The sequence below is a fragment of the Centruroides vittatus genome, unplaced genomic scaffold (assembly GCF_030686945.1).
Source record: "Centruroides vittatus isolate TY-2023 unplaced genomic scaffold, ASM3068694v2 contig_1824, whole genome shotgun sequence".
In the NCBI taxonomy this organism is placed as follows: Eukaryota; Metazoa; Arthropoda; class Arachnida; order Scorpiones; family Buthidae; genus Centruroides; species Centruroides vittatus.
This window is the reverse complement of record NW_027121123.1, coordinates 1,961,958-1,987,844: the sequence shown is the minus strand read 5'-3', so window position 1 is coordinate 1,987,844 and position 25,887 is coordinate 1,961,958. Positions and strand designations below refer to the sequence as shown.

Genomic DNA, 25,887 nt, shown 5'->3' with positions numbered 1-25,887 from the left:
GGCTATGTAAAGGCTATAATTAAATAATAGAAATTAATTAATTTGATTGGATGTAGGCAGTTATGGTGCCATCTCGTATTAAATTTTAGAAATGTCTGAATTAAAAATTAACTATTTATAATTATTAGATTTAATACAAGATGGATGCATAACTGCCTACCTCTAGTCAAATTAATTAATTTCTATTATTTAATTATAGCCTTTACATAGCCCAAGAATTTGGCATATCGTTTGGAGTGTTTATCAAACATATTATCTGTGATATTTTTTTTTGTTTTGCAAATTGAATTCTCATTCCAGGTTAGTTCATTTCATGCTAGAAGAAAAGATGTTGATAATTCACGCTCCTTAACAATGTTTATTGTTCAATTTCTTTGAATAAACATTACACGTAAAACATATAAGTGGTTTTTTTTTTCAGTGTGGAACGCATTATCGTATTTTACCTTAATTTCTATGGGAAAAATTGAGTGTTTTGCATTATGAGTATGACTCTGGAATGAATTATGCTTGCTAAATGAGGTTCTACTGTATATCCAAAAAGTTAGTCCGATTATTTACAGCGGTTGATATATTGGCTCGAGATGATTCTTGCAGCTACTGAATACTATACTACAGTACTACAGTTATATGAATACCTATAGGAATTATCAGTAGTTCATGTGCATATTTAATCAATTGTCTTTATATTATTGGAATTATCAAGATCAGAATGGTTTTCTTACACTAATTCTTTTATTAAGTATACATCAGTAGCTTTGTAGAATTTAACTTGAGATTGTAGAAAGCCATTGTTTTCAGATTAATAATAGCAAAATGACTGAATTAATTTAATTCAGTCATTTTGCCTGACATAGAAATGCATTATTATGCTTAAAAATATAATTTTTCTGAAAATGTTTTTAACAACTTAAGAACTTCAGAGTCATTGGGAATCTTTTGCAATAAAACAAAAAGGGATTGCATTAACAATAAAGAAAGCAAGACCTTGTTGTTTGCCTGGCAATCATTTTTCACCAACCCCTTACAGCAAGGTTACACAATTACACCTAACCATTAATTAAAGTTATGCTGTTACTGTTATATAACACCTAATGCATAAATTTTGTTAATTGTTATTTCTATGTATTATTTCTGTTTTAATTTTTGAGTTATATATATTTTGAATGTTGTTTAGATAACATATATATATATATATCTAATTATTTTTATTTAATTTGATGCATTAAATTATTTAATTTTTTTAAAAAAAAAGGTCAGTTTAAAGATTGGAACATTGCAATATTGAAACACTCAATAAACCATTCAGTTTGAATATGTAGAACCTAGGGATTGCAATCCAGCAGTGTTTTAAATCCAGCTGGATTTTTGCTAAATTGAAATCGTTCCAGCTGGATCCAGCGCGGATCCAGCATGGATGTATTTTTGGTGCAATAAAGTGTTATCTATTCTATCCTGCAATTTATGTTTTTTTAATGAAATAAAACATTTTTAAAAAATACTTTAAAAGCTTTTATTATTTAGACTGGTCACTATAAATCAGTAAAACTTCTTACACATTTAGGTAGTAAAATTAACTTTGGTTCGGTTTAACATTTGAGATAGAGATAATTAACTTTAAATGTTTAGTTAGATTATAATTATAATGTAATCTTTAAGTTAAATAATAGCAAAGGTAATTCTACTGATTAATTTATATTAATATATTATAATAATGCAAGGATGGATAATCAGTGGCTAAGTGGCTATCAGTCTTACCAGTTTTCATATATATAGGCTCTACATATTAGTCTGTAGTTATTTATAGGTATGTAAAACTATGTACTGGAAGTAGAATAAGTTAAATAAACTACACCTTTATCAATCCAGCAAAATTTAATAAAATAATAACGTTTTCAATCGTTTTTAACGATCTTCCTCGGTTACAAAAAAAATAGAACATTAAATATAGAACATAAAATGTGTTTGGAATAAATATGAAAATTAACGGAAAAACGCCCAAACGGACAAAATATAGATAAATAAACAAAATAAATAGCGGAAAAAATATATACAGAGTGTTTTTTTTTTTAACTGACGGTACTCAGAAACATCTGTAGAGCAATCTAGCAGCCAGACTGTCGCCAAATTTGGGAGAGTGACTAAGGACGACATGGAAAAGAGATTCCGCGAAGAAAAAAGTAGTACCTAAATTCGCCGGTAGAGGAGGATTTGGCGCTGTTGTAGCGAAAAAGCTACCAGCACTTCACTGAAGAAAGGGTCATCAGTCGCTTTTTTCCACTTGCATGGGCCGCCTCGCTCCCCGGATCTAACCCCATGTTACTTTTTCCTGTGGGGTTACTTAAAGTCCAAGGTCTATCTTGGTAGTGTCCCAAACTTGATGACTTTGAAGGACAACATTTCTCGAACTGTGATGAACATTCCTGCGGACGGCCATGTTACGTTTGGCCATAGAGAACACGGTGTTCAGGATGCAATGAGTTGTCCAGCAGGACGGTGATCACATTGAAGAAGGGAGAAGGTTATTTGCTGATTAATTAAACTTTCGTTATTACACTGAAACCTCTGTCTGATCCTATTCATTCGTGTGTTTGTTAATTGCAGCTGGATTTTATGCAGATTCTTAGCTGTTTTGCTACAACAGCGCCAAATCCACCCCTACCGGAAAATTTGGGTACTACTTTTTTCTTCGCGGAATCTCTTTCCCATGTCGTCCTTAGTCACTGTCCCAAATTTGGCGACAGTTCAGCTGTTAGATTGCTCTACAGATGTCTCTGAGTACCGTCAGTTTTAAAAAAAACACTCTGTATGTAAGATCCAATGAAACCAGCATTGTCCGTTAATAACATTAATTAATGTAAAAGGATTTCCACACGGTAGACAATGAGTCCGCATCTCTATGGTTTATACAACCAGTTGTCATGTGCGCCTTGCAGATTTCCAATCTCTCAAGATGTTTGACCATTTGTCTATTCGTCATCGTTTTTATAATTGCCGCTTGATCCCATTGGACATTAACATCCTTGTGTCTTGCATATGATGCCAGTGCAGTGTTGTCAAGGTTCTTACTGATTGTATATTTGTGCTCTTGAGCCTTTGTTTTAAACTGCGCATCGTTGCACCCACATAAACAAGCTTGGAATTGAAACGTTGGTTGTGTAAAGGCACCGAATATATACCCGTTGTTGAATTCTGATCCTCTTTCTTTTTATCGTTTCTTAAAAGTTTGAAAACAGTGGGATTACGTCGGTATACAATATGAAAATTATCAGACCTGGCAGTACATCTATGTATCTTGTTTAAAAAAAATGGGATGTAATTAAGCACTATTCTTTTTATATTTATTCGAAACACATTTTATGTTCTATAGTTAATGTGTTTTTTTGTAACTGAGGAAGATCGTTAAAAGCAATTGAATACGTTATTATTTTATTAAATTTTGCTGGATTGATTAAGGTATAGTTTATTTATGAGTAATTTAATTATTAGTGTTAGTGAAGTAGTGAGTAAGTAATTAGTAGCAGTTTAGTAGTTAGCAAAGCAGCAACGCGACGACGTAGACTTTTTCGCAATTATTTAGAAAGTTAATTGAGTATTTGCGGATCCGCAGCGCTGGATCCAGCTGGATTGCCGGATGAGGGATCCAGCAATTGCAATCTCTAGTAGAACCTGAAGCAGACTCATAAACTAGACTAAAAATGTTTGTTTCTAATAAAGTATTGCTGGAAAAAGTAATGAAGGTGTGAGATTGATTATTATTATTAGGATAACTTCCAACTTTGAATGACATTTCAAGACATAACATGGGAAATTAATGCCTGGAGTCATTATTAAAGCCATTAAAGAATTTTATAGTGAGTTTAAAACTACAGTAGAGCGTCGATAACTGGAACCAATTGGGGACTGGGGTCGTTCCAAGTAGTGATTTTTTCCAATTTCCGATTATGTATGAAAAAATATATTAACCTGTCCGATGTTAAATTTTTTCTCCGTTGCGTATCGCTTCCTGTTGAATTTTTCTCCGTTGCGTGTCGCTTCGTGTTGAATTTTCGTCGATTTTAAGCCTAACGAAAATTTTTATAATAATAATCGAGGCTATCGTATCGTTAAAAATTATTTCTTTATTTTGTACAAACAAAATAAATATATTGGATAATATAAAAAACATGAAAATTATACTTTAGAAGTAAATTTAGTATCAAAAACGTTCGATTCAGCACGACACAGTCCGACTGAAAATTGTTCCAGTTTCCGGCCATTTCAATTACCGACGTTCCAATTTTCGATGCTCTACTGTATATTAATTTACAATCATACTGAAGTAGTATCAATTTTTAGCATTATTGTTTTACCTTCATATTTTGTTTTCACATTACTGTAGTTGTGAAAAAGTTAATCTTTTCACACTATATGACACTGATTATTTTTAATCACATTATTGATGTGAAATAATTGCATAAAACATAGTAGAGTGAAATCATGTTAACTCAGACTAATAGAGGGTGGAGGTTGTCCAAATTAGCAAGGTGTTTCTTCCAACAACTTAGAAAACTAGAAGTTGGATATACAATACAGTAATTTATTATGGTCAGCTCTATACTGAAGTTTTACTGAGCCTTAGTAAGTTATACTGCTAAATTTATTATTACAAGAAAATGAACTCAAAAAATTTTGTGACAATGCAGTATACATCAATGTGCAGTCTCTAATAACTTACCAACTACATTAATACAATGTATGGTACCGCAGATTTCTGAATAGAGAAATATCAGTTAATTAAAAATTTTTTTATTGTCAAGAAATTTTACATTACTGGACAATTTTTTGAAAAAATTTCTGTATTTTTTTTCTGGCAGTTTTTAATTGATTTATTTAAAGTTTTATTCCTTAATACATTGCTGGATTAATAATGACTTCAGATTTATTTTGAATTATTTCACTATTCACTTAGGCTACACAATTTATAGACATTGTTGTTCATTTTTTTTTTTTTATTTGGTAAGGGTAATAAATTTTTTTAATGCATTAATTTTCATAAAATGATTCTGAAACTACCATAGTGTTTTTGTCCTTGACATTATCATCTTTTACAATTTCCTGTTGTTAAATATGTTATATATCCTGGAAATTAGAGTTAGATATCATAAATTTTCTAGTAATAAGTTTTATGGTTATAACCTGTATTATTTCTTGTAAAAGGAAACATCTGATTATTTTTTCTATTAAGTGTGATTTTATTTTGTTTTCTTTCTTTATATTTTAAAAGACTAAAACGTTTTTTTCTATAGAAAATAAGTAATTCCAGTTAACAGCTTAGTTAATACTTGTTAGTTAAGACAAAAGTATTAAAAAGTAAGCCAAATATTAAAGCAAAGAATTATTACTATAAGTGAAGCAGATTGAGGAAGGAAATAATATAATGCAAAGTGGTGACATGGATTTAAATGGCTATAATTTGTTTTGTGTAAAGAAAATTATAAAGGAACATGATTAAAATGTTTTCAAGCTAATGTCCAGCATCAGAAATTGAACTCAAGAATCAAACATAAAACAAAATATAGGTAAAGCATGCTTATAGGATTCTTTTAGTTAATAAGAACATGAAGAACTAGAATGTATTTGAATCATAATGAAGAAATTAGAAAATTTTATAACACTAGTCATCAAGGCAGTACATTTTGGTAAACTAATAATTTATCAAAATGTAGAGTTGCAAATTTGTGTTTAGGTGTGATTTGTGACTCTATATGTACTGTTCCAGTTTTTGATGAAGTTATATTTGGTATTATCAAAATGTACTGGATTATTATTATTATATTTTTTTCAGTTCATTCTTAAAAAAATTAGTTTGCAAAATATAAACAGTTATTGATAGATGTAAACAGTTTAACATTACAGATAGTTATATCTGAATGTTAAATTATTTTAGTTTTTTGGATTCTAATTTAAAGTATGCTAGGCTATTAACTTTATAACTAATAACCAATATATTTTAATCAATGTTTCATCTAATTTTTTTTTTTTGTAGATGAACAGAACATATACTTCTCTGAGCAAAAAAAAATTTTTATGAGCATATATATAAACTTACTTTTTCCTATAAAAATTAAAATAATTAATTATAAAGTAGAGATTAAAATTCATTTTAAAACATACTTCCATACAAAATATTATCTTCTGTCAATGATTTAATGTATTTAATCGAAATATACGTAGCAATAATCATGTTGCAGACAGAGTGAGAAATAAGTAAACAACAATTCAAATCAGTGTGCATGCTCACCTGCACGGCAAATAAATTCTCGTGTGCGGCATCAATTTGAGCAGTGTGCAGCCACGCAGCTTAGAGGAAACATTGATTTTAAATGCATTATTAAAGTATATTATTTAGGAAATAATCATTATAATTATTTGGTTCTATTTGTTCTATTTTGATGAAAAATTAATTAATGAAAAAAAATTATATACAGTTAGTTCCTAACTTATGTAAACTAGAGTTATCTAACTTCAGATTCAAGAAAAAAATGTTTTTTGGTACAGTTGTAAAAATACTTTGTGTGATGCTATCAATTTAGATTAGAAATTTCTATCTGTATTATACATAAATTTATACACTGTAGAGTATTAAAACATTGAATTAAATGAAGTCATGTTTAAACAACCACTCACCACACTGGGATATGGTTAATCACGTACAAGGAACAGATTACAGTGTGCAGATAAAGAAAACAAACAAAAACATTTGTTTTTGTTTGTTTTCTTTATCTGCACACTGTAATCTGTTTGTTGTACGTGATTAACTATATTCCAGTATGGTGAGTGGTTGTTTACTCTTTAGTGATGCCAGCTAAAATATACCGTAGAACAGTTTTAGGCCTAACTAAGGCAAGAGCTAGACTCAAATTCCTGATGGATTATAAAAGAAACAGTGTCTTACCCATGTTGTTCTTCCGTATCCACCTTCCTCCTGGAAGTGAACCTCTAATAGGGTGAGGATGATGTGCTTGAACAGGGCCATTCATTCCTCGAGGAAACAAGTATATTCTAAATTGGCAAAACTGGTAGGATTTGAAAACTCTTTGTTCCAACATGGCCTGGAAGTCCTATTGTGATAGGGGTGGAGAATAGGTTTATCAATAAACTGCAATCCAGAGTTAAGTGTTTTGTCCGTACCAAACTAGCCGGCTGCCTCATTCTTAGTAACTTGGTCATTGACTCCCCTGATGTCTCTAGATTGTTTGCCTTTGCAAAGACCCATAAACAAGGGCAACAACTCCATCTGGTAGTAGATAAAGTAAGAGTACCTACCCATAGGCTGGAGAAGGCCGTACATGCCCTTCTCACTCCCCACTTGGAAGGCTACCCTTACACCATTGCCAGCCCAGTGGAGCTCATAATGCAATTGAAAGAGGTCACCGCCCTCAGTACATCACAGTGTTGGACTTTAAGTCTCCTCTACCCTTCTATCAAGCACCCTCCTTCCTTTTGTGTGCTCAGGGACATCCTATTCCATATTGTCAAGGATAACTCATTACACCATCTCATGCTGGAGATGGCCCACTTAATTTGTTATAATTCGGTTTTCCAGTTCAACCGCATCATCTACACTCAGGGAAAAGGGGTCCCCACGGCAGCCCTGTATCAGGGGACACTTGTGAAATGGTAGTACAACAGTTGGAGAACAAGGTCCTTCCTCAGTTCCTTCCCAACATCCTGTTATGTAGGAGGTATAACATTATTTTTAGGAAGACAGTTCTGGATTTGACGGTATTCATCAGTACTATCAACAATAATCCCTATGGGTTGATCCTGGAAGTAGAACAATCTAGCCCCTCGGAGGTGCACTTCTTGAACGTAAATATTAGAGCGGAGAGATCTGGTATCCACACCTCAGTGTATCATACCGGTGGAGTCATGTGATCAATTTTTTTACAAGATTGTAGCATACAAGGCCTTAATCAGAAGATCCTTTACATATTCTTTCAATCCCCAAACAATCAATGCTGAATTTGCATTTATAGAGCACATAGCCACTGCATGCAGTTATCACAATGTCACACATGGGCTGATAGAATGTTATCACTGAATAGGGTAGAACAGGTCCCTATTACCTTTAGCCTGTACTTAAGATCCTTATGTGCTGAAGTTGCCACAGGAAACACTGGGTGTGTCTTGCATACAGGAGGTGCCCGACTATTTTTGACATGCTATGTAATGGGAAGGACCCTCCAAACTCGAACAGACTTCCTGGCATATATAATGTCTCCATAAGGAACAAACAGATATGATAGAGACCTGGTATACATAGGATCAACTAAATGCTTCATGGGGATCAGATTACAAGAACATATTGCTGATATATGTCATGCGAAAACCACCATGCCCCTCTTGACATACGCAACAGATCTGGACATTGTAGCAGACTTTAACCAGGCCAAGCTCATCCTTGCATTGCCCCCATGGAATACCTCAGATGGTTGGAGGCTGTGCACATTTTTAAATCCAATTTTACATCAACAAGCATAAATTATAAAGAGGAAATGGTTTTGTCAATGGCCTAGCAAGAGTTGATTGACGACATAGTTTAGCTGTTTGTTGAGTTTTAGTATGGTGACTGTTTGTGCAGGCATGATGTGATTTTAATAATTTTTTTGAACTTATATTCAAACATTTGTTTGAATTTTATTCCAAAAGCTGTTACAAAGAACCATCGGGAAATTGTTATGAAACCTGATGAAGAGCTCGGAAAGAGTTTGAAAACATTTGTTTTTGTTTGTTTTCTTTATCTGCACACCATAATCGGTTCAGAGTATGTGAAGTCATGTTTAGTTTGTTTCATTAGCAAAATAGCAAATATTATTATTGTGTGTAAACAAAACAAAAGCATTACACAGTCAAGCTAGTGATGTCAATTTAAATGTATATAATTATTAATTATATATTAATAATAATTATTATTATTATATACATTTAAATATTGTTGAAGAGAGCAAGAGTTTTTAACATAGGCTAGCCTTACAGTTATTGAATCATGTATTAATCTTCAACAATACTGTTTGTGAAAAATAGTTTTGAAAAGCTTATTTTTTATTGGATAAATTAAAAACAACAATAATAAATTGAATTATTTGCAGGAAATTATGGCAATAGTCTACTTCAGATGTTTGAATTGCTTATCTTAATCAAAATTTTTTTTTTGTCATATAATGTTAATCTTTGTTAATCATTAAATAAGCATTTCATTTCAGAATGTATTAACAGCATTTATTTTGATGATGTAAATACACTGCTTTATTGATGATTTTTCTTTATAGAAAAATCTATGAAAAATTTAGACATTTCTATTCATATTGGAAACACATTTTCTTGTAAATTATTTTATTTATGGTATTTATTAATTTAAAAGGTATTTATTAATTTAAAAGATATTTTTAAACTTATTTTAAAATGTTTTCCATCTGTAATCTTTAAATAATATTTACATTCTTTGTAGAACTGATATCATCTAGGAAGACTTTATTTTATATCCTGTTGTAGTCTAAGGAGTTGTAGTTGGCATTGTTCCCAAATAAGGTAACTGACATTTATTAAATACTTTATTTTCATTTGTTTGTTGAAATAAAATATTTAATTAAATTTAATTTTATAAAAAGATACTAAAAACTATTTTTAATAATTGCTGACTTTTTACATATTAAAATAAATTCAATGTAATAAATATTTATGTATGTGTTACAAAATATACTGTGTGTATGCATGTTTTACCTATATTAAACTTTTTTAAACTCCAACTGAATAAATTTAATGTATTTCTAACATTTCATTTGAACTAATTTTCTTTCATTTCAATAAAATATTAACACTAATTTTTATTTATTTAGTTTTATGTTGAATTCAAAAGTAATTATTTTATTTTAAATAAGTTTATTTAATAAAATAACATTGAATTGTTATATTTTCAAATTTGATAAATTTGAATTAATAATCATTCGTCAATGAAAAAGTTCACTATCATTAACCACTATAACATACGATTTAGCTATAGCTATTAAAAACTAAGAACACTGGGAGTCAAAAATTAACTGATTGCTGTATTTTCCTTGTAAATAAACACCTCTTAAATGAATGAAGTTCAAATTAACATAAAAGATACACTTTCATAAACAAACTGTTTTCAACTGTGTTAAATGGTTATCATCAGGTTTAACCTAATAACTTTGAACAGTGATCATAATTAGAACAATATTTTTACACAAAAAGAACATTAGTATGATTGGTTGCAATGTCACATGTGACAAGAATAGAAAAAAACAGAAAAAAATTGATGACATACATGTATTGGCTCAAAAATTCTTCCATGCTTTGAAGAGATGGAAGAATCTTGGTTAAGACACTTCATGCAAGGACTTCCATTCATGGGAGATATGTAGAGTCCTTGTAATTAATGGCTGTCAATCTTCTGGCTGCCTTTTTATATTTAGCTTTTCAAGATGTTTAAGATGAGCAAACTCCTGTGTTGGTTGTAAAATGGTAGTTTTCTTTAGATTGGCTGAAACATTATTCTCCATTGTAAAGGATACAAGGACAGTGGTAGCTAGCCCCTTTCTTATGGAAAATGCATGTTGTTTAAGGCTATGTCCTATGTGGTAGCATCCAGCAGCCATGGGCGTGAACATGCTTCCAAGTGGAGCGGACAAACTGATTCAAGCAAATATGTGCATCCGGAGTAACCACGTTTAGCTGCACAAAAGTGTCATTTAGTGGTGCAGTGACTCTCCAGATGACGCTTCTACACGTGCATGCGGGAAGCAGCTACCAAGCAAGTTTGATTGCCGCTTCCATTGTTCACACTTCCAAAGAAAAAAAATGGCTGATTTTGTAAATAAATAAAAATAGAATGACAAATAAATTGTGTATATATGTTGTATGTACTTTACTTTAATTAATAACCTTTTACGTAATTTAATTATTTCTGATTTTGTATAAATGTAATGTTTTAAAAATAAAACTTTTTTTTAACTTATTATTCTATAAAGATTCTTTATATTTGTTGTGTATCTAGTTATCTATAACATTTACCGTTTCAAATTTACCGTTTTAATACTTGTCAGATTTTCCATAGTAGCATTCGATGAAGTCTTCTCGCTGCCATCTTGTAAACAACACACGTCCACTCTGGACAGAAGTCACTCACAAATTGGAAGTACATACAAAGATTCTTTCTGCTCGTGGTTGCTGGACGCTGCCACATAGGACATACCCTAAGTTGCAAGTTGAGAGAGTGGGTATTGGTGACAATATATTCTCAGTTTTTGTGGAATTTGTTATTCTTAGCAGTTTTTTATCTGGAGGGTCTTTGGCATTCCTAAGGAGATTATACAGAGTGAAGGTTCCTTCTATATGAAACCTTGATATGGTTGGCTGTTGCTAGATTTTTATAAATCTTTCTTAGTTCATGGCTGTATCTGACAGTACGTGTGATTTGGTGTCATCTCTTTGAATGACCAAAGGAGTTTCATAGTTTTAAATTAATCCTCTGATCATGCTTGTTGAGTATCCATTCTCCTTTGTAATTTGTTTATATAATCTAACTCTTTTATAACAACTATATAAGTATGCTTTTACATGCTGGGTTTTTGATGTTCTTGACATTAATTTCATCTCTTTTACTCTGTTCAATACATTTAAGAAGTGTGAGAAGACTCTTTTGACCAAGACTGAAAGCTGCTGTCTTGAAACTGTATGAGTCCCAGGATTCAGGTGGGATGGACAGCATTGCAATTTTGTCCCATTCATTTTGAATCACCCTGTATATCCTTTCTATAATAATTCTATGTGCAGTAAACTAGAACTTTGTATAATAAGTTTCACAACACCTTTCTTTGGTGTTGTGAAACTTTGTAATAATTCATTAATTACAGTATTATTGTAATTTTTATTATTTTGGTTTGACTATATGTAATTTGTTTGTTTCCCTGCATCATGGGTGAAACCAGTATGCATAAATAAATAAACAAAACATTATTTAATTTTAAGAATAACTCTCTATACAAGGCTTTCTTTTTTTTGTACTCTTTCTATTCTGTGGGCACTAAGAGGGTCTTTTTATCAAGCCCATTGTGGGCCTGGATGAACCCACAATAGGACAGCTGTGTGGTGAGGGTATCTGAGTCAGACCATCTCTGAAAAGTTTCTGGAGTTTTTCATCCACCTTGATTCAATTACAGGATATCATAGCAGTAGGATGAGTGCCTTAACTTCTTCAGCCAGTCTTTACACCAGGGGTAGCAAACCTGGCATGTATGCCCAAAGAGGCATACCCAGAGAGATCATCTGGCATGTAATGTATGATACAATTTCAGTTTATCACCAGTTTTTTTCAATCAACTTCTTTACATTTATTCTAATTAAGGCATATTTATTTCATTTCTTTAAATATTGTTATTTGAAGTCTACAACTTCAAATAACAATATTCGGTGGATCCCAGGCATATTAAGTATGCGGCGTTCCGATCTTGGATCAAGCGTGCCTATACTCATTGCACAAACATATGTGATACCTATAAAGAATTGGATTACATACTCGAAATAGCAACACAACAAGGTTACCAGAGAAATATAGTAGAAAAACTTATCACAACGTTCCAGAATCGAAGTAATCACTCTCCCGCGGATAACAGTAAACAGAAGATGGTAATCAATTATTATCCCTTCTTGAACAAAATGATAAACGAAATTGCTAAGGCCAATAATATACGTATCGTTTACCGACGTAATCCGACAGTTTACAAATTGTTAAGGAATGACAAGAAGAGAGAAGATCGGAACTCTTTAACGGGGGTTTACTCCATACCAATAAAGGACCAACGATTTAATTCGGATATTGTTTATGTGGGAGCTACTTTACGGCACTTAGAGCAAAGAATCAAAGAACACCAGTACTCGATTAATAAGAATCTGGACAGTACGGTTCTAGCTTCATACGCCAAGCAACAAGATATTGAGGTATTGTGGGACCAAGCTTCCGTCATCAAGCCGACGAACAATAGACATACAATCAAACATCTAGAAAAGCTAGAAATATATAAAGCCCAAGAAAAAACGGGATGTATCAATCATAGAGACGCGGATTCTTTATCAACCGCATGGAAATCGTTTTATAAAGATAAACAATAACAACATACAAGAGATGCGGCCACGTATTTTTGTTTACATAATTTTATTCATTTATTCTGTATATTAGGCATCATGCGCGATATATTTATAGTCGCGCATGCGCATTTATATTATTTTCGTATTTAATTCTATTTTATCGTTCTTTTTTAATTTGAGTTGTAACTGAAGATGACCGTTGAAAACGATCGAAAACGTTTTTATTTTTGTTAAAACATTTGTGCTGGACAATTAAAGGTGATAATTTTCATATTAAGTCTACAACTTCAACATACATAAAGATTTTTAAAGATAATTATGCTCACTACATGTGCATGCAAAAAGTTTGTCATCCCTACTCCACACAATGCTAGAATATAGTGATGGAGAAGGAAAAATATGACGACAATGTCTCTCTTTTCCGAGTAAGAGTAATTCTTGTTTTATAAGCAAGAAACGAGAAAATTCACATCCAGGCGTTAAGTGTTAACGAATATCGCTATAATCACTAGCGCTTTCGACGAAACTATTTTCGTCTTCCTCAGGTGGATAAAAACGGATAAAATCCTCTTTCGAATCAAAAAATTTTCGAAATGCAAAAACCGCTTTAGAACTTTGGAACACACTCACCGATGGAACAGAGCGAGAAGAAATTTAAATGTGCGCGCGTGGTGACGTAGCGCATGCGCTATAAATTACTGAAATGTGGAGCTAGAGGTGTTGTTTTAATCTGTTATATAAGTTAACCCACATAACAGGCAAATCAAGCGTGGGCGTGTTGCACGGATTTAGTGCAGCGGTAAGAAAGGCCTCCCAAATAAACACGACGCTCCTGTTATTACAATGCCTGAGCATCATCACCTGGTCCCATAGCGGGGTGTATGGGTGCTGTAACACCATTCTTGCTAGTTCGGTGTCTGCTTTGCCTGCCCTGATGGAAAGTTGGTGTTCGGAAATACGACAGGCCAACATTCTGGTTGTCGCGCCAACGTAGTGGGTGCGAATACCGGAAGCAGTATTTTCCAATGGGATGGAGTAAACTCCAGACCTCTCTAGTACGGAGGTAGCATCCCTGTCGTTGCACAGTAGCCTCCTAAGATTTGGCCGTGGGGAGACTGGTAGAAAGAGCGCGTGTTGCCTAAAAACACGGCAAATACGTATGGTGACTCGGCCACAGAACGGTAATGCGGGAAGGACTACCGTGCATTCGTTTGGAACATGTAAGGCCGTGGGAGGAAAGAGCGATCTTTTGACCTTGTTTAGGAGGTACCTGTACTTGGCATTAGTGTACCCCGCCGCGTTTACTGCTGAGCGAATGGCATTAAGTTCAATGTCGACAGCTGTTTGACTGGAAGATAACAAAAAAGCCCTTCTAATTAATGGGGCGATAGCTGCATTAACATAATGCTGCGGCTGGAATGCTGTAGCAGGGATTAAAGGTGGTAAGCAGTTGAATTTATGGAACACGGAGTACGATAAAGTTCCCTGGGATTTGGAGATGTTTAGATCTAAAAACGCAATAGCCCCTTCATTTTCTTTTTCCCAGGTAAAGCTGATGGTAGAATAAACTTTCGTGAGTGAAGATTTGAAGGTGAGGAAATCCTCCTCCGTGTCCTGCCAAGCAACAAGGATATCATCTACATATCTGAGGTATAACAATGGATATGCTATGGTGAGGGGGAAATTGAAGACCCTTTGCTCAACATGCCTCATGAGCAACTCCGCCAATACCGCAGAAAGCGGTGAGCCCATGGTAGAATAAACTTTCGTGAGTGAATCACTCACGAAAGTTTATTCTACCATCAGCTTTACCTGGGAAAAAGAAAATGAAGGGGCTATTGCGTTTTTAGATCTAAACATCTCCAAATCCCAGGGAACTTTATCGTACTCCGTGTTCCATAAATTCAACTGCTTACCACCTTTAATCCCTGCTACAGCATTCCAGCCGCAACATTATGTTAATGCAGCTATCGCCCCATTAATTAGAAGGGCTTTTTTGTTATCTTCCAGTCAAACAGCTGTCGACATTGAACTTAATGCCATTCGCTCAGCAGTAAACGCAGCGGGGTACACTAATGCCAAGTACAGGTACCTCCTAAACAAGGTCAAAAGATCGCTCTTTCCTCCCACGGCCTTACATGTTCCAAACGAATGCACGGTAGTCCTTCCCGCATTACCATACTGTGGCCGAGTCACCATACGTATTTGCCGTGTTTTTAGGCAACACGCGCTCTTTCTACCAGTCTCCCCACGGCCAAATCTTAGGAGGCTACTGTGCAACGACAGGGATGCTACCTCCGTACTAGAGAGGTCTGGAGTTTACTCCATCCCATTGGAAAATACTGCTTCCGGTATTCGCACCCACTACGTTGGCGCGACAACCAGAATGTTGGCCTGTCGTATTTCCGAACACCAACTTTTCATCAGGGCAGGCAAAGCAGACACCGAATTAGCAAGAATGGTGTTACAGCACCCATACACCCCGCTATGGGACCAGGTGATGATGCTCAGGCATTGTAATAACAGGAGCGTCGTGTTTATTTGGGAGGCCTTTCTTACCGCTGCACTAAATCCGTGCAACACGCCCACGCTTGATTTGCCTGTTATGTGGGTTAACTTATATAACAGATTAAAACAACACCTCTAGCTCCACATTTCAGTAATTTATAGCGCATGCGTTACGTCACCACGCGCGCACATTTAAATTTCTTTTCGCTCTGTTCCATCGATGAGTGTGTTCCAAGGTTCTAAAGCGGTTTTTGCATTTCGAAAATTTTTTAATTCGAAAGAGGATTATATCCGTTTTATCCACCTGAGGAAGACGAAAATAGTTTTGTCGAAAGCGCTAGTGATTATAGCGATATTCGTTAACACTTAACGCCTGGATGTGAATTTTCTCATTTCTTGCTTATGAAAGAGATTTGCGTGCAGTCCACCATCGTTACGATTTAATTCTTGTTTTACTGAACACTTGACTACTTAGGACTTGAATTCCTAACTTTTCTTAAACTAGGTCACGTGTACTAGGTTGTGTTTGTAGCCATGTCAATAGTTTCAATTTGTTTCATTTTTTATATGTAGATGGCTATTCATAAAAATATTAATAATTTTGTTTTAATTTATTAGTAATTTATTATATATAAACTTTCTGTTGTTATGCTGAAATATAAGTCTGACAAAAAAGTAAAAACGTGCTACTGAATTAATGGTAAGTTGTATTGTGCTGCTAGAAATTACAATTCTGTGCTAAAGTTTGTTAAAAATGCATCTGGTTTCTCTAACAGTAACACCCTTTACAAAATTGGTGTTTACCAAAACAACAATAATTGTATTATGTGACCATCAGTGGTGAATCATGTGTGGAGAGGATACTGTCTCAAGTTTTATAGCACAGTATGTCTATTACCATGTTTGAGGCCTGCCATAACAAAACAATGTAAAGGATGCATATTGGAAAAAATATTGGTTGTAAAATGAACCAATATTGATATATCAGGAATATTCCAATAGGCCAATATATTGGTATTGGATCACTATTGGTTACATCTTTAATATTTAACTATGTTAATTTAAAATATACTGAATTTGTATATCTACTGTTAAAATATCTTATAACTTTTAATGAATCTATATAATTATATAATAAACATTGTAAAAGGTTTAGGTTTTTTTGACATCTTTTACAGGTATACCTCGAGTTACATCATTCTCAATTATACATTGTTTGTCAAAAAAAGTATATGGAAAAGTGAAAATCAAGTTTAAGTCATTTTATTTGACTTTACATCGATATGCCACAAATGTTGAAGTCGTAATATCACTAGAAAAGCATTAAAAGCACATAAAATCATATTAAGATATGTACATTTACAGTAAATGTTAATATAATCATCATAAATCTTAGAGAACGAAACATGAAAACATCTGTGTTTCTGTGTTGTCTTATTTAGCCGTCTTTAAGTGCTCATCATTGGCGTTTTCCATGGTAGTTCCAATATCTACTATTTGGCGTTATTGTCAGCGCCTCTCGATATTGTTGAATTTAACATAAATTAGTTTATTTTCTACTATTGCAAAATAATTTTAATAACTGTATTTGTTATTTAACCTTAAAAAATCATCTTATTTCATAATGTCTTTAGAGAAACCACATTCACAAATAAAGAGTCTGTGATGTACTGTAAACATCATTAAATTGTAAACATGTACATTTACAAGTATATACTGTACATACATGTATTTGTAAATTTAGATTACTTTTTTCTGTACTATATTAAAAACTAAAATTTATTTGTTTGTAAGCTTAAAATAGCTTCTTATTAACCATATATTATTAAAAATGCATTTATAAATAAAATACAGAACTGAGAATGGAAATTTGTGGTTTAGCCTAGTGACAAGTAAATTTGACTTACGTTGTTTTTCAACTTACGTTGCCTCTCCTGTAATCAATTACCAACATAAGGTGAGGTATACCTGTATTTTGTTTACTTAAGAATTTATAATTTCCAAATATAAAGTTGGCTGCAGTTATGTCCCCTATTTTATTTTAAAACAATTCTGTTGAAATTTAAATACATTAAATTACATGAGATCACAAAACACCAAGGTAAAGGATTTCAAATATTGTGCCTTCAATGTTCTCTAGATGGAGTTGTTGTCCATGGGAACAAAGCAAACAGATTTCTCCAGAAAGACTTTTTCCAGTCTTTCTGAAGAAATCTGTGTGTCTCTTGATATTGTCTGTATCAAGATTTGCTGAAAGTTAATGTCCTACGTTTGCTGTTGGATGATTGTGCTGGAACTTGACCTTTTTCTGGAGACACCATCACAGCAGTCTTTTCACATTGACCTGACTGAAATTGTTTTTCTAGACATGAGAGAACAGGATTTGTACAGTAATAAATCTTTGTTTCATTGGATGGAACTCCATCTCATTGAGCACAAGAAGTTTGTATAGTTCTGAATACTCTTTGCTGGACCCTAGATTGAGCACAGTAATAATATATCATAGTCTCCAAGATTGCTTGACATTACCTTCCCTCAAAGTTTTTTCTCTGGAATTTTGTGAATGATTGTATTTATGACAAAGCTGCTCTCTATTCAGGAGCTTATGGACAGAATTGTGGCAATAAGATTCTTGTGACACCAGAAATATTGTGAAAAAGTCTTTGAGGAAATAAAACATTACATGTACATTGTCATTGCAGTCAGTCATATAGAAATAAAGTGAGAGAGAGAATCTTTCACCAGCATATGTTTTGTAACCTGTAATTTAATATGTATGAATTTTAACATGCTTGCTTCAAAATAAAATGGGACATAATTATGACCGAATCTATATATACTGGTACATAAGATTAAAATAAGGTCTACTGGTCATGAAAGTCATGATAACTTACAAATTTTGTTAAATGATCATAAATTGTTTTTAGTACTTATTAAAAAAAGAATTTTCAAGTTTTTGAAAGACAATAATTACAGTATTTATATTTTATTGATAACTAATGCTGAATATCAGGTATACATTTTATAGTGAGATATTGGTACAAAACTGTTTATCACTTGAAAATCAGATGTTTGGATATCTGATATCCATGAATATCTTTTAATACAAATGTATTCAATAAAATATCTGCAGTAATTTATAATTTATTTTACTAGGCTAATTAGTATTAAATTGCATGAATTAAAATGTTTGAGCAACCATCTTCAGGTTAAAAGCGTTTGTTTTTCTTCAACTTTTTGATATACAAGCTGGATTTTTGTATATTGCACAAATTTTTTACAGTTTACACCATAAATGGAGATTAGCACAAACTATAAGCTTACTAGCAAAAGCAAATTAATGATTTATCTTCATGTAATGAATTAATTTCCCATTTCTGTTTTTTAAATTAAAAACAATGAAATGAGCAACTAATCATATATGAACAAAGGCAAACCTCATTACAACAAGGTAGTAGCTGACAACAGCAAAATGTTTTTATGCTTGCTTTGTGCATTCTTTATTGAAAATAAAATTTTAAAGAGATTTATAACAATTACAATATATTTTCTAATTACATTCTTATAAGATTCATATACATAGTAGCTTTCTTTTCTTAAGAAATTAATTCTTCCTATTGTTGACAAATATGTTTTTGCTAGCAGAAAAGTTTGGCTTTTTGAAATGTTAGCACAATTTGTAAAACACAAAAATTTACTTGAAATTGTATTATTGTCAACACAGTATTCTCTCTCTGCTTTTCACTTTTTGTCAGAAGTTCATTGTGTGTGTGAACTCAAGCTTAAATTAAGATTTGCAGACATGCATGTTTCAGGATTATCTCTGAATGAGGAATGTATTATACATATATATAATTTTAGAATGACTTACATATTCATAGAAACCAGTCATTGTATTTAAACAAAAAAGATAGACTGACTAAATGTACTATCCAGACAAATAGTATGTTAAACTCTATGCCAAATGTTGTAATATATTAATAATAAATAAACACACTGTCAGGCAGCATTAAAATCCTTTTTATAACACAAGTACTTTCAACAATACAAAATTGTTATGTATATTGCATGTAGTGATACTCTGTTCCAAATTTGAGATATTCATTAATATGATGATGAATTTATTTTTTTGAAAGTACTTGTGTTATGAAAAAGGATTTTTCCGTAAACTAACTACGCTGTCTGACAGTGTATTTACTTTAGTACATATACATTTCAGTATATATAAATATCTGGATATTATCAGTCAGAATGTAAAATTAAATTGGAATTATGCTTTTATTAAATAACTAAATTTATATGTACACATATACACACATTTTGATGAAACTCTATAAACTTAATTACCTTAAATAAATAAATAAATCCTGGAATTATATGAATCCCAGTTTTTAATGATTTGTCTAGCAAAAGTATGAGCTCTGTTGCTTAGCATTGAAAGTCATGTAAGTATGTCTTATTACACCATCAACTTCATATGACTTTTTCTAGAATAAAGTTTAAAAAAAAAAATGAAATAACTAAATTTAATTTATGCAAGGAATAATTTTAAATTTTGTTTGTATACCATTATTATTATCTGGATAGTGATTTTGTCAAATTTGATGTCAATCAGTATTTGGTAGTGATTTATAAGTTTGTTGTTGTTTTCTGTCATTATCATCTTGCACTTTAAATAATCAATTGTTATATAATTGAGACAAAGTGCATGTAGGATGTGTGCATGCTCTAATCATTTACTTTTAGAACTTTTAAATCTTAAATCTTTTATTGTATTATGATTTCTTTGTAACTTGTAGATGTTATTATGACTAAGGATATATTATTTTAAAATTAAATATATAAAAACAAAATTATATTATTGCCAATATTGATAAGATAAATATCATGTTATTGCTTTGTTAAAATTAGAAATATAAACTTATATATTTTAAATTCATGTCAACAAATTTCCTACAATAAATTTATTTTTAAAATTGTAAATTTTAACAGATTTATACAAGAAAGTAAAAGAAAATTGACATTAAATAAACAGCTTTGATTTATTAATTTTTTTTTATATTACTACTCGATTCATCTTTCAGAGTTCTTAATTTTTGGTTTAAAATATGAATATTAATTCTGCTAAATTAATAAGCATAAGATTAAAATAAGATAAACAATGCTTTTTGAAAATACAATTTAAAAATTAGTACTATAGATATGATTCCTGAGATAATTTGGATGTAGGTACCTAAAGCTATATCCAAATTATCTCAGGTACATATCTATGGAACTAAAACGTATTACAGTGAAACCTCCATTAACAAATGCTCTCTAATAGTAGACACCTAATTAACGGACATTTTTACAATCCCCAGACCCTTCAAATACAACATCTATAATATTTACTTCTAAATGGATGCATCGTCCATAACCTACCTTACAAAAATTCTGAAAGAATAATTACGTACAAAATATTTTAAAACTAAAACAAAGAATCAGTTCAAATAGACATCCTCAGTTCCTGAGGAAGTCTATTTCTCATAGACAAAAACGTTCGTAAATTTTTCTTTTTTCTTGTTATGTGCTGGTGTTGGTTTTATTGAGGATATATTTATACAAACTCAGTATTTGAGATACATTGAAACCAAACAATATTTATTATCTGTTAGAGGAGAATAATCTGGTTAGGTTATCAATTACTATTTATCATCATACATATTAATGTTATTATACTTGGTCTTATTGTTGGAATTAAGCTTTACGGTACCAAGAAATCATAAACTTTTCTGAAGTTATTCATTCATTCAATAAGAACCATAGCACAGTAGTAGCACATTCAACTGGCGACAGTCACAATCCAGATTGTAGATAAATTGAGATCAAAGTGAGTCATGGAATGTGTGTAAACGTAGTATTAGCCTATTAATCTCAACCTGGTTTGGATGCCATTCTAAGACCGTTGTTCTGACATCCTCCCACTTCTTCAAAAGATGTTTAATAGCAGATATTGGCATTAATCCTCTTTTTCAGAAGAAAAAATATCTCACTGAGTTTCCTGGCGTTCTTCATTCAAGAGTTCTTGGCTTTCTTCTGTCGCCAGATCAGTTTCAGGTTCCATTATGAGCTCTTCAATGTACTTTATTTCTCAGATGTGATTTTTGTTACTCCTTAAAGCTGCTTGAGTATTTTTGATTATACAGTATTTTTCTTAGATAAGATTGAACTGCAGCTTACTGTAAACCGGTTCAAACAATACTGCCCAGCAACATCACCTGTTCAAACCATACTGCCCACTCTCTACCTTTGCTATTATACTCTCACCTTTCAAAAATAAAAACTGAGACAAAACTTAACAAGTGCCTGCCCAACAGTCTCACAAATATTATAAAAAATTCTTTCTGTGAGAAAAATAAAAGACTGGAATTACAAGGGAGAGTTTCAAAGTTCAGAGGAATACTATTCAATCAGTATATACTGGGTTGAGTGGCGATGTCAATGTCTCCCGCATTCCAAAAAGTTTCAAATTGTTGCCTGAAGACAAGGGAAGACTAATCGGTATTCATTATTTTATGTCGCTGCTGCTTGTGTTTGTTCTATGAGGCGTTTGTTGACCGAACATAAAAATCTTTTGCGAAAGTGTTCATTATCCGATTTGTTCGTTAACCGAACTGTTTGTTAACCAATCACCCACTGTACCAGGAACTGCTCTGCAATAACCTAATCACATTTGAATCAATTATAGAAGGAAACAATTGGAAATTTCAGGACGATGCTTCAATTCAAAGTCAAACATAACAATGGTTTTTAAATGAAAAATCAGTTAACTTATTCTGAAACCGTCTTCTAATCATTCTTTACTTCACAACTGGGTGCTTAGGTAGACACTAGGCATCTTTAATAGCACTCTTTATTCAGGAATATCTTAGACACTGATGTGCATTTTGGGCATGTGTCCCTCTTCTGTCAACAACATAATAAAATATGAACATATATTTTCTATATTACAAAATATTATATGATGGTAAATTAAAACATACCTTTTTCTTTAAGACATTTTTTTAAGAAGAGGTGTTAACTGATACATAAATACACATCTTTTTTTAAAATTACATCTATTTACATTTAAAATTTTTCGACGGTGCATTGAACAGCACTTAGCTTTCACTGATGGTGGTGATGGTTTTCACTAGGCTTTCTTAACTCTTGTTCACATATTACTATTATTATTATTTTCTAATTTACAAATTAATACATAATTTTTTCCTTCTTTTATAATCAACTTATTTGTACTTCTTTATAGTATTTTTAAGCAGTTTTCATTAACCTTTATACTTAAATTTTTATTGATATTTTTTACTTTTTATAATTTCAAAACTCTTTAAATTTTCTATTGTACCAATTTTTTTCTTTGAGTAAAATCCTTACCTTTTTTTTGTTAATATTACAATTATTTATTGTGCAATGATTGTAAAAGACTGAGTTTACTCTTCTATATTTTAGATTGGCGACATGTTCTTAAGTCTTGCTCCTACTTTTCTTTTTGTTTCTCCTATGTAATTTTTTGGGTGTTCACAAGTACATGGTATCAGTGAAAAAATCAGTGTGATTGATTGGCCCTCTAGAAGTCCAGACATAAATCCAATAGAAACTTTGTGGGGCATCTTAACAGAACAATCTATAAAAAATCTGGCAATATCAAATAGTAAATGAACTTAAAATTGTAATAATGGAAGCCTGGGATTTAATCACACTTCAATAATTACAAAAACTTATTGATTCAATGTCAAATAGGTTGTTTAGTCTTATCGAAGTTAAAGGGGTCCAATTGATTACTAAAATCACTTTAAATGTAAATTTTAACTAATGTACAGTACTTATAATTTCTTAACAGTAAAAAATTCAAAATTTTAGAAATTTTATCTTAATTTTGTTAATTATCATTTTGTATTGCTAAAAATTTGTATAGTATCAGTGAATTGTCCATAATTAATGATTTTTCAAGTTTGATTTAAAAAATGTTAACAGTTTTTTCTATACCCAAAAAATTAAGTGTACTTATAAATAATTAACAGACTGCCATACTTTCCCTCTGTCATATACAATCGGTCAAAAAATGAATCCCGAGTAATGTGAATTCATTTTTGAACTCGGACCTTGAAATGTTGAGAAATTCAAAAAAATTTGGAGATTTATTCTGTAGGTATGGATGGTTTCTGTATGTGGTATGGATTTATTCTGTATGTGTGTGTGTGGGGGGCACAATTTTGTTCACCCTCTTTGAAGCTTAATAACTCCTGTGCTTTTTGTCGAAAATTTCTTAAATTTTGCAATGAGGTTTGTTTATTAGGGGGATTGATGCTATTAAATTTTGGTGATTAAAGGTTGAGGGGAATGTGAAAGTAAATGGGGTAGTGTGTTATATCTCCAGTAGGGTTGGACTTAATGATGATTTTACTTGTTATTAGCATTTAGTTTTTTATAAAACCTGTCCCTATCTTCAAAATTAAGCTATTTTCCATTTTATAATAATTAAAAATTAAGTTTTTTAATAATATATCATAACAGATGGTGCCCCGTACAGTTGTTAATGTTCCTGGGAAAGTTAAGCAGCTCATTGCTGGGATTTTTTTTTTTTTTTCTGTCATTATTATTTTATCTTGTTTTTATTCTATTTCTTTGTTAATCCTTCAACGGTAACCAGTATAAATAGTCTGTTTTAGAGATTAGCTTCTAAATTGTTAAGTAAGATGACTAATTTGAAAAGACAGAAATGAAATTCTATTATGTTGTAAAACAAAAAGTTTTTTTACAAAGTTAGAGTAATGAAAATTGGCATCAGGTCATGAAGATTTTTGCTGCAACCTAACTGACACAATGAAGAAATATCATTGTTAAATGTAAATTTGTTTTATTACTAAGAACTGAAGTATAATGTCTAACTTCATCTTGCTGATTTTTCTCTCCTGTATTAATTGATCTTTCTTGAAACTGTATAGTATTAAGTAAATCGATATGGAACAAACATTAAGGAAAAGTATTTACCTCCTTTCAATGGTTTTTGACAAAATACAACTGTCATCTTTAGGCTATGAGTATTTATAATACATTGTGTTCTAAATACTTATAGCAAAACAGTCAATTGATATTAACATTGTGGTATCTGCCTTAATGTATATTTCTTTATTTTAATTGAATATTGTTCTGATATTTTAACAGTAGATGTATAATTTAAAATTGAATCAAAAATTAGATTGAGTTTTCATAATAATTTTAATAAATGATATGTAATTATTTTTTAGATCTTATTAGATTAAGTTAGCAATTAAAATATATATATTCAAACTTAATTTGTTAATTAAAAATAAATTTTAAAGAATTTCTGCAAAAGACACATTATACAATTTTTATCCTTATAGTTTTGTGTTAAACATATTTATTATTTTAACCACTTTGTATTGTAATTACTGGTAATGCAATATAAATATTTTGTTTTTAATTTTTTAATTTAAATATGAATAATTTATTATATTTATAATTTTAGAATGAACATTTGTAATTTTTAAATTATTTTTTATATATTTATATATATATATATCAATACTTTAATTTTTGAAGAGCATGAAAGAAAGTTGCATGTAAAGAAGAATCTTGAATTTTATCTTTTGCAGATGAACTACATCTCAACAGGATTTTATTTCTTCATTCTTCACCTCTTCTGTGATTTCCCTCTCTTTTTTTATCCTGACCTCAACTGTTTATGACTTTGACTGCTGTTCCTTCTAATCTCAATTTTATTTCATCCGTAATTATGGCTACACCCCCTGGGGCTAGAGGTCTGTTCTTGAAACTTGGATATATCTCAACTTCTAACCCATTTGAACTTGCATCATTATTTATTTTCATTTTGTCTTTGAAATTATTTAGTTTAACTATTGTTGTGCAAAATGCATGCATTTTTCATATTGTAAATTTATATTTAATTATAGGAAGAGAGTTTATGCAAATAACTTTATACTTGTGAATATTTGAAGACTTGTATCAAATATTGTTGCAAGTGGCAAAGTAGGTTTCCAGAAAAACTGAAAAAGTAAATTGCACTGCAGCAGTTGAAATGATAACTGATTTCAGTTAAAGGAGTAGGAATTATATTGGTGCAAAAAATTGCGTCATTTTCATTGTGAACACATTAGAAAATGAGAGTAAAGCACTTTGTGTTTTACTCTCAGTGCATGCAATAAGCAC

The 25,887-nt window shown here is 31.5% G+C and overlaps 1 protein-coding gene across 2 annotated transcripts in view; it reads left to right on the top strand.

Annotated features, from left to right (window-relative positions):
* Window positions 1-25,887, top strand: part of olf186-M (Ki-ras-induced actin-interacting protein-IP3R-interacting domain olf186-M) — a 126,442-nt gene that overhangs the window by 18,009 nt on the left and 82,546 nt on the right. The window contains exons 1-3 of one of the 2 annotated variants that reach the window (XM_067264154.1): window positions 9,327-9,406; window positions 9,494-9,573; window positions 25,314-25,478. In XM_067264154.1, the coding sequence (XP_067120255.1) occupies window positions 25,403-25,478 (76 nt within the window). In that variant the 5' untranslated portion in view covers window positions 9,327-9,406; window positions 9,494-9,573; window positions 25,314-25,402. Of the gene's footprint in view, window positions 1-9,326; window positions 9,407-9,493; window positions 9,574-25,313; window positions 25,479-25,887 lie in introns of those variants that run through there. The other variant, XM_067264155.1, reaches the window with a different exon arrangement.